Source organism: Mangifera indica, chromosome 2, assembly GCF_011075055.1.
Source record: "Mangifera indica cultivar Alphonso chromosome 2, CATAS_Mindica_2.1, whole genome shotgun sequence".
NCBI classification, from domain to species: domain Eukaryota; kingdom Viridiplantae; phylum Streptophyta; class Magnoliopsida; order Sapindales; family Anacardiaceae; genus Mangifera; species Mangifera indica.
In genome coordinates, this window is record NC_058138.1 from 8,921,458 (window position 1) to 8,932,450 (window position 10,993).

General features: G+C 31.5%; 1 protein-coding gene across 1 annotated transcript; it reads right to left on the reverse strand.

Annotated features, from left to right (window-relative positions):
* Positions 1-1,733: 1,733 nt before the first annotated feature.
* LOC123209802 lies at positions 1,734-6,274 on the reverse strand. The gene is made up of 5 exons (XM_044627945.1): positions 6,119-6,274; positions 5,235-5,370; positions 3,447-3,540; positions 2,091-2,171; positions 1,734-2,001 (listed from the first exon to the last, which is right to left on the reverse strand). Exons 1-5 carry the CDS (start codon positions 6,150-6,152, stop codon positions 1,864-1,866), a joined length of 483 nt encoding a protein of 160 aa, XP_044483880.1. The 5' UTR covers positions 6,153-6,274; the 3' UTR covers positions 1,734-1,863.
* Between the last annotated feature and the right edge of the window lie 4,719 nt (positions 6,275-10,993).

Sequence of the window (10,993 nt, forward strand, 5' to 3'; positions counted from 1 at the left end):
TACACATACACCTCACTAACTCCCACTATATTCACATAATAGGAATTGTCTATCTTCACCTTACCAATTTCTCATGATTTGTACATAAAAAAAATTATCCCTTTTAGGCATTGCATGGTAATAAGCTCCTGAGTCAAGAATCCACTTAGTATCAACATCAATTTCAATGACAAGATTGCATTATTCCTTAAAAGAAATTCTTATTAGTTCTTCATATTCATCAGATATAATAGTAGTTATATCCTATTTATTTGTCTTTTTCTGATTTTTCTCATTCTTATGTTCTTTCTTAAAAGTCTTACAGTTTCTCTTAATATGTCCCTCTTTGCCACAGTGATAATAGGTGAATTTTCCTCTTGACTATGACCACTTATGGATTTAACATGCCCTCTTAGGACCTTTACTCGTATTTCTAGCCCCACTCGTTGCAACAAGAGCCTCTGAAGTATCTGTACTCATATCCTAGCATTTGGTCTCCTCATTATGCATGCTATCTTTACCATCATTAAAGTTACTAAACTATTTATATTAGATTTACTATGAGACACCATCAATGTCTCCCAATTATTTGAAAAGAGAAGTAGAGTCTACAACTTATCATTTAGACGAATCTTCATATTTTCCAACCGGTTCACCAAATCTTGAAAATCACTCAAGGGATTTGCAACAGATTACCATTCACTTAACTTCAAGTTCACTGGTCTTCTAATCACAAAGGCTTTATTTTGAGCATTCTCCCTCTCATACATTTCTTTTAATTTCTTACACAAAACTAGTGCATCAACTTTATGTTTAATAAAAGGGTAAACATAGAACTCTATCCATTACTTAATATTTCCTATAGCCTTCCTATGTAGTTCTTCCTAATCATCTTCAGATGTCCAAGTTGGCATGTCAAATCTTAATTTAACAGGATCAATTAATCTTTGCGATAAAACAAATTTTGCATCATCGACTTCCAAATAGAATAATTTGTAGCGGACAATTTAACCATGGAAGTTGAAGCTGAACCTTCAATCTTAATTCACACAATTAACCACATGTCCAATTAAACTAATACCAGTTGTTAGGGCCACAAACCGTAAATCTAATTGTGCAAATTAATTAAGTTAATCAATCACAAAAAATATCAATTGCGTGCAGGAAACAAAACTTTAAAAAAAAAAATCACTGGCCAAATTTCAAATAAAATCCACTATAAAAAAAAATCATATACAATTACTTTCAAGTTAATTATGAACTTGAGATCAATAGTCAAGAAATACTCAAATTATTTCTCCAACCAAAATTTCCCAATACTATGAGATTATTGATCAATACATGAGAAATAACTTTTTAAATACTTCTTGAAATAAACCTTGATGATTTTGATAATACCCAATAATGAATCAAAGCCCGAGGAAAAATTTCACTTTTTTAATCTTTGAATTGTGTAAACAAGGAAAACAAACTCTCTAATATGATATTCTTACTTTGTCTCTATATCACATCCAAAATCTTTAAAAATATATATATTTATATCTCTTTATAATAAGTGTGTCAATGTAAAATCATCTTATTATTATTTTAATAATATGGGTTGGACCTTCCAGCCCATTAAGCAACATTTTTCCCTTCTTTCTTGTGAAGATAAAGGGAGAACATGGAAATGAAACTGGTAGAAAAGGTTCCCAAACTTAGTACCAATCGTCCAACTATGCATTAAAAAAAAAAAAAAACTGAAATAGCAAATCTCCAGTCAAATACAATTTCATCAATACATTGCGGCAAATACCATTTTTCTTTTTTATAATTGGGAGTTCATTAGCCAAGTACAACTGGTATCTTCAGAACTAGGAAAGTGTAATTATGCAACACAAAAACTCACATTGCAGCCTCTACTTCAGGATCCGATTCCACCGGCACAGGGGGTGAATTATTGCCTCCTCTTAAACGTGAAGATACATTGTCAATAGCAGAATTAAGTTGGCTGATTTTCGCATTCAAGGTCTGTCTAGTTTTCTGCATAAAGTAATGGAAAATATTCACAATTGAAGGAGAGTTTGATGGCATTAAGAAAAAATAAACAAAAAGGTCCTTTAAAAGTTTACCTCTAAGCCTTCATCATAATATATTGGTCTCTTTGCCTTTCGAAAACCATATTCATCTTCATTTAGCAGTGATCTTCTGATCTGAAAAACACAAAAAGAGCAATCCATTGAACAAGCACTATATATGGCATTTACTCAAACAAATCTTGGAAAGGGGAATAAATACATTAAAGCAACAAAACAAATTTCAGTTTCTCAATTTAATGGTAAGATTTCATTAAAGGTTTTCTAAGTAAGATTCCTAGGATTCCTTAGTGAGCTTTTAAAGTTTTATAAAATAAATAAAGAATGAATAAGACTTAATTTCTCAAATTATGGTGAGCTTTCTGTCTGGTTTTACACTCTTTCTTCAACTTTCCATTTAATTGTTTGCTTAGCAAAAAAAAAAAAAAAAACTTTCCATTTAATTTTATATATAATATTTTTACTTCTATGGATTCTTACTTCACAATCTAAATTGCATGTGGATGCTTTTGCCAAGTACCAATTGAAATAACTGAGACAAACCTTTTTCAGTTCTTGCTTAAACCTAACAACTCTTACTTGTGGTATAATCCAAATTTCAATTCAGAAAATTTTCTTCATCCCCTCCCACATCAACTCCATTATACATACTAATAATATAAATATAAAACTAACTAGGATTCAAGATAATTAGGGTGCCCTAAGGAGAGAATCACTATATATTTGTTAGTGTCACATATATGCACATTGTTATGGTGCAATGCAACTTTATTCCTTTCATTATTAGTTAAGATTCTTTTATTATTTGAAACTCATTTACCAGTAAATTATTGAACAATTACTTATGAAATGATGAATTATATTAAATCTAAATTAGTAACTTACATAAACAATGCAATTAGAAAATTGGGATACATAACCTACCTGAATTTTTCTTCTATTCATTAATGGAATAAATTAGCATCATACCAAATGATTAGTTATATTTTAATTCAGATTCTTAGTTTTTTTTTTTTTTTTCTAACCTACCATCATTACACAACAAAGTCTCTTGCCTTCTAAGGCAAAACATTAAGACAAATGAATCCGCAACATTGATGACATGTATTGTTGCCAAGGAAAGTAATATTCTGCATATAAATAGTAATCACTAGCATACATAGGCATTACCAGCACACATTGAAAATTTTTGCACTCTAGCTGTGAAAGCTAGCTTTTCATTAGCTAACAACTTGGATAATGTTATGTAGTAACCCTCCAAATTTGAATTGCTAAAAGACAAAAATTTTGGATCGTAGCAAGCAAGTCAAATGTCAATTCATTTAATTCATCAGAAATGGTGAAATACTACTTGCAGAAATTAACTAAAACCAACAGTAAAAGTGTAACCACCTGTGGGGCAAAGATATAAGCTAAAGTTCCAAACACTGCACCTCCTAGAAGAAATCCAGCAACAAAATCACCACCACCTCCCCGATTCCCTTCTCTGCATTAGAAAAAGCATTGTGAACAGGTATGAAATGCTTCTTGAATGAATGCCATACAATGAGCTACCAAAAGGGAGGAGCAACCATCTTTAGGAAAATTAATAGAAAAACCTAAGCTTTCACTCAAGGGGAAATACTGGCAGTATAGGGAGTAAAAAGAACATAAGTGTTGGCTCAAATTCCAAGACTAGCATGTAAAAAATCTAATTATAAGAAGCATGGCTCCGAGCTATAGCTCATGCTAGGTTATTTATTGGGCACTTTCATAGAAAAGAGAAAAAATAAATTCAAATAGACAATGTACGAGTGGAGTGGTTACCACGTTTCAATTATCAGATCTTATTGGATGTAATTATATGGGTGTGGGCTATTATTTGGCAAATCTAACAGAACTTTTAATGACAACCTTAACATAGCATTAGCCATTCCATGGGAAGGGGTTGAACATACAACTTTTTATTTTTTAACCACCTGGCAGGAAATAGGTTTGCCATAATGGTAGATTAAATTTAACAAGTACAAACTGTTACTCCACATTGTTTGTAAGAGATGAAGGATCTGGCAGAATATAATGTACAAAAATGTTTTTTAATGCAGCACGTCTCATCTGTCAACTTAAATATTATCCTTGTATAACATTACAGTTAAATCCTTTGTGTGGGTGATTCAAAGAGCCATTAGACTGAATCTGACCTCAACTAGAGCCACAAAAAAAACAAAAAGTTCAAAATTACATTAAAGACAGTGACACAGAAATTCCACTTTACTTTTTTTGTTTGTTGTTTTTTTTGTTTTTTGAATTACTTTTAAATTAAAATCAAAAGGAGAAATTAAGTAAGAGCATAAGTAAATAAGTAATGGCTATATAACCCCATGCTTTTAGACTTCTGCCTCACCTTTTCTTATTTAAAAAAAAATCTCAACCTCTTATTTTAAAATAATCTCAAAATAAGAGATAAAACAAAAGCACAAAATATAATCATTCTGCTCCTTGGTCCTCCATTAGAACAAAAAAGTATACAAAAATGGAGAAGTCTGCACGAAATGGACAGTCTGTCTGAAGAAACCAAAATCTCCAGCAACTGTACATGATGTGTAAAAGCAGCAGTCTGAAAACATCAAAATCTCTTACTAAGAAAATTCTTTTCCTGCCTAGGAAATTGAAGCTTCTTAATGGTGTTCAATATATAGAAAGTAACTTCCAGAAAATCTTAAGTAACAGAAACAAAAAAAGCAGCTAAAAAATTTACATCATTTTCTAAATCAATGCCAATATTTTTCCCATCAAAGATAGCCAATTCATCTTTTACTATGTCAGAAACAGAAGCTATAAAATAAAACTTAAATCAACCAAACTGAAAAAGGAATATGCAGACAAAATTAAGTCCCATCCTGAGAAGACCCTTGTATTATAAAGTCATTATTATGGCAGAAAGCAACCACTTGAATAAATTTAGGCATAACTCTTGCAGCTAGTACAATCCCTTTTGACAATTATTTAAAGAAACTTTTGAGTCAGCTTTTGCTCATAAATTAAGTTTGAATCCCTCATGACTACAACATAAATCTTGTGCCATCATCATGAACATCCAATTGATCAGAAAAATCAACATAAATTTTACTTCTAAAAATTTAACATAACAATGTTTGATTCAGATTTGCTTCACATAAATCCAAGACCAGAAAGACATACTGATACTGTGCACACACTGAAAATTTCTGGCAAGTTTCCACTTGGTTTGATTTCCTGTGAATTATCAGAGTGGGTGTTTTCCCAAATGCAATGGACTTTGCTGATGAAAGCTCACGTGACTTGAGATGAGATCCACCTACACAGAAATGAAAACAATTCATCAACTTGAACAAAAAAAAAAAAAAATTCATGATAAGCTTAAAATAACAAATAATTGTAAAAATGAAAATACAAATACAAGCCTGGCAAAAAATAAGTAATGTTACACATAAATACTTACATGATATTACTCCTTTATTGTCACATTATTCATTCTCATATTCAGTAATTATTTTTAAGTATTTTTTACATATACTCTGCTATTAATTTTTACCTTGACAATTTGTATACAATGTTTGTATGTCTACTTAATTTAAGAAAAAGTTGAATATAGTGCGCCAACAACGAATTTTGCATAAAATTTCATTTTAAAAACTTAAAACACATCAAATCATATGCACTTCATCACTCCCACCCTCTCTTCCATTTCAAGTTCTCGTAGTTAACATTAACTTAATAAAATAATTCCATATAGCGAATACAACACAAGCTATAGAAACGCGAAATACAGTAAATTCCAATCAGCATAATGATAAACATATAAATTGAAACTGTCGGCAAACGAATCTCATCCATAACATGAATAAATACCAAAATCTACATGAAGTCAAACAAAGGTTCCTTTCATGAACTAAGAAACATCACAATTCAATTATTTTATAAAATAATAATATACAAGTATCGCTGTAAATATTTTACACTCCTTTACCTTTTGAACGACTTCATAAAACTTGAGAAAATGACGAAATTAACCTAAAAATCACATGGAAGAAATATGAGCAAACCTGAAATCGATACAGGAGCGAAACAAGAAGCCATGAGAGAAGATCTAGAGGGAGAAGTGAAGTTTTTTTTTTGGGGAAACTGTATGTAAAGCTTCAGAAAGAAAGAGGAAGAAATAGGGTTAGATTACAATTCGTTTCTTTGGATATTGTATTTCTTGAAATGCCTGCCCAGGCTCGAAAATTACGAAACATTTGGTGTGTTGTGAGATTGTAACGAAGGGTATTATGGGAAATGAGAAGGTTAAGCATGTAACGACGGTTAATATACGGTAAAGTCCAAAGCCGTTGTTGCTTCGGTTAATCCGCCGAAATGCTAACAACAAATATTTTCAATTAATCTTTGTATAAAGTGCTTAATTTTTATTGCTACACAGAAAATTTATGACGAGAAAAAATTTCAATTGTAAGTATGATGTCTAGAAGCAATATAGTCGAATTTAAATTAGTTTAAGTTTGTTTCTTAGTTGACTCGATTGAACTTAATTTAATTAGTTAGAAAGTAAATAGAAGTGTAAACTTGTGCCTACATTATATAAAGGAACGCGCTTGAGCTTGAGTAAAAAAACTAGCAACTCATTGTATACCACATATCAAGCTAAAAATGTTTTTATTCAATTAAAAACATGTAAAACAGTGAAATAAAATTTTTGGATAAAAAACCCATACCCTTTGGATCAAAAGAATTATTTTATATCTAATCTAAAGAGCAATTGTCCGGCATATATGTTTGGAGGCTTCACCAGGCTAAATTCATCCTGAATTTTTTTGCTTCGTTCGTTAGAATAACAAGACCCTACTCGTCCACCACACAAGGGTCCTATGATGCCAATGAAGTGTGAAGATTGTTAGGGAGTCTCACAGGTACTAACCTATATGTATAGAATGAGTACTAGAGGAGAGAAATTTTAAAGGAAAATTTGATGTCCTCTTTGATAAAGTTGGCTAGGGTTATTAGGGTTATGAAATCTGTCTCAATTTATATTAGACATCTCGTCATCTTAATTCTCTTTATTTATACTCTACCCCTTAACAACAAGTATTTGCACTTTTGGCCACAATCCTTTAATTTCTATTAAATAGGCCCAACAATAAACTCAAAAGTTTATTTTTAAATATTATGACACATTTTTAGTGATCTAAATTCATTATCTTCAAGATGACTCAAGGTGATTTACTCTTTGTGCATGAAACCATAATTTTTTAGTTACAGCATTCAACCTCTTATTATGTGTTGTTGAGTTGTATATAAGGTGTACAAATCATATTAGGATTAAAATCAAAGTTATATTAGGATTAATATATATAAAATAAGAAAGTAGTTTACTATATTACTAATTATAGTTTATTATAACAATATATATAGGTGTATCATATTCATTATGAATACACACAGAAATTATTCAAACTAATATTTCACATGATATCAGAAGTAGAGAGTTAGAAGCCCTAATTTTTTTCGGTGACCTTTTCCAGTGAAACTCAAGTTGCCATCCTTCTAACATCGGATAAAAAAATTTGATCACACCAACTTGATTTTATCCTTATCAGCAAACCCTCAGAAGTGCATTGTTTTTCGCCGCTGCACATGCCTCCACTTGCTGATCATTCTTTTGGTAACTTTCATCATTGTTCCCTTTCTCTCAAGCATGTGACACCTAACCGTCAACACTAAGGAACTTAGATGATGCTAACAAGCATAACCCTAGTACCTCATTGGCATCTATTGTCATCATTGCCAGAAAATTTGTTCTCAACGGTTTATCCTTCTTATTCAGATTTCGACCTTCTCTTAGTCAACTAAAGCTTCTTTCAGACCTGTTTGGTCACTGTCGCTTCTAATTTTTTCAAGCTTGTATAACCTCTGACTCAATCATGTCATTTGAAGGATCTGACTCTAAATCAGGACACACTTAGCCATCTTTTACTTTTATTGGTGTTGCTTATGAATAATATCTTAGGTATTAGGCAAATAAGTAGTTTTCCTCAACTGTCACTTCCATTACTCACTTAGGTAATTCAATTGCATGTCTTACTCAGTCTTCTCCTCTAGGGCCTTGGGTTCTTGATTTTGGTGCTTTTGATCATATTTTTGATAACCCTCATTTGTTATCTCATTTTACTAGTGCTACATCTTTGCCATTAGTTACTTTAACTAATGGGTCCAAAATAGCTGCTAAAGTAATAGTCATGCCCATCCAATTCCTTCATTGTCTTTAGACTCTGTTTTTTATGTTCCCAATTGCCATTTTAACCTGTGTCTATTAGTAAAGTTACAAGCTCATTAAATTGTTCTATCACTTTTGATAATGAGTCTGTTGTTATGCATGGCTAAGGCACAGGACGAAAGTCACAAGGCCTATATCATCTTAATTTATCTTCTGCTCTTATAGCATGTGTTATCTCTAAGTCTCTAACTCTTCTTCATAATCATTTGGGCTATCCCAGTTTATTAAAGTTTTAGAAAATGGTACTAGGTTTATCTAATTTGGAGTCTTTAAGTTGTAAGTCTGGTCAACTTGGAAAATATTCTCATAGTTCATTTCCAAAGCGTGTCAACAAAACAAGGTACCTCATTTTATTTTGTTCCCTGATTAATCATTGTACTCTCTTCTTCCACGTGCTTTGTCCATATTTGTTCCATTAATCAGGATAAATTGTCCACCAATTCTACTAGTGTATTTTTTTGGGATACTTGTATATTCAAAAAGGGAATAAGTGTTATTCTCTAACGACGCATCGATTCTTCATATCTATTGCTGTTACATTTTTTTAAATCTTCTCCATTTTTCCCTTCATCTCCACCAGAAAAAACTTTATAACTGAGGTCTTTTCTGTCCCTTATGTTTCTCCTCTTCTTAATCGAAGACTGGAAATAAAAGGACAAACGCAAAGACTAAAAAATGAAGATTTACTTAGCTTGGCCAATCAAACTCCTTTTGGCTCGAAGGGCTTGATATTAGTTATAGTTATGTGTTGACACATTTTTATTTTACATTGTAGAATGTATGTATAGGTTTTATTTTGCAAATGTCAACTAATATATGACTTTAAATTTGATGAGACTAATTAATAAAACCCTTAATTTAAATATTAAGTCTAAAATTTAATTGGTGTCTTTCAATATAACACTATAATTTAGCGCCTGTTTGCTGGAACTGTATTCACCAAAGTGAAGGGTACACTTCTACTAGGCGGAAAATTAGGTGATAATCATGTTGTTAAAGCAAAGACGAAATATGTTAGAGGCATAAGTAAAGAGTGCATTTGTCGATGCAAGGAGATAAGTAATATCCACTCTACTAATATCAAGAGTTACATTTGAGGTCACATGATTTATTGGGGTAACACATAGCTTGAGATCATGGGCTTTTTGTGATTGATTTGAAATTTACCTATTCGATTAATTTGAACTTGTTCACCAAAGCGAATGGGAGAATTAATGTGATGAGATCTCAGTCTACTAGGAAGTTCACTAAAACTCCTTGAGTTTAATAATGAGGAGTTTTGGTTTAAGGAAAATAGTGAGAGCATTTTAATTATTAAATTTGTAATTAAGATGAATATTAATAATTAAATAAAATTATTAATTCTTTTATATGTAAATTGTAGATCACATAATCAGTACGTCAAACTCAACGTATCAATTAATTCTCAAAAAAGAAAATAAGCTCACTAGAAGCAATTTTATTGATTGGTATAACAATCTTCAGATTATTTTACGTCAAGAAAAAAGGTTGTATATCCTTAACGTGTTGTTACCCATTAAGCTTGGTCTCAATGCCACTTAAGAGGAAGCATATACTTTTAATAAGTAACTTGATGACTTTGTAGAAGTTTAGTGCCTTATATTGACTTTCATGTCACCTGAGCTTCAAAAACAATATGAGGAAATGGGTGTGCAATCTATACTTGCGTACTTTCGAGAGTTATATGCCATTCATGTGAGAGCTGAATGATATGAGATGTCAAGTGCACTATTTGATTGCAAACTCTTTAAGGGAGGACAAGTTAGCCCTCATATGGTCAAGATAATTAGTTATATTGAACAGTTGGTGAGCTTGGGTTTCATAATGGACACTGAGCTTGCCACTAACTTGGTACTAAAATCTCTCTCTAAATCGTGGCTAATTTTATTATGAATTTTAACCTAAATGAAAAGAAGAAAACCTTTGAGGAGTTGTTGTATATGCTCAGATAAGTTGAACAAGAAGTATGAAAGGTAGCTTCGACTAATCTACTTGTGGTTGAAGCCTAAACATCAAAAGTCAAGGCTAAGGCTAAGCCCAAGCTCAAAGTAAAAAAGCAACCTAATACTACTACTCAACCTTCAAGTTGTGTGAGGAAGGGAAATGTTGCCTGCTTAAGTCTCTACTTTAGGTATATTTGTCATTAAGATAAACTGTTCTCCTGATTCATCTTAGGTTGTAGACATAGAATGTGGTTTTCATATGTATTTTGATAAGTAGGGACTGTGACAAAGTAGATTGCTCATTAAATGAGAGGTTGACTTACGTGTTGGAAATAGAGCATGTGTTGCTATATTAGCTGTAGGTGTTTATTATCTTAGGTTTTCCACTAGGTTAGTTTTAGAATTAAAACATTGTTATTATGTACCTTTTGTTTCTAGAAACTTAGTTTTTGTGTTTGTTTTGGACAAAGAGGGATATTCATTTTTTATTGCTGATGATATTATAACTATCAAATTAAATAATATTCTTTATAGAAAAACTGAATTACATAATGCTTTATACATTCTGAAACTGGACAATGAAATTCTCAATGTGCAAAATAATAAACAATTAAAATTGAATGATTTAAATACCACATATTTATGGCATTATAGGCTAGGCCACATAGGATCGAAACGTATATCAA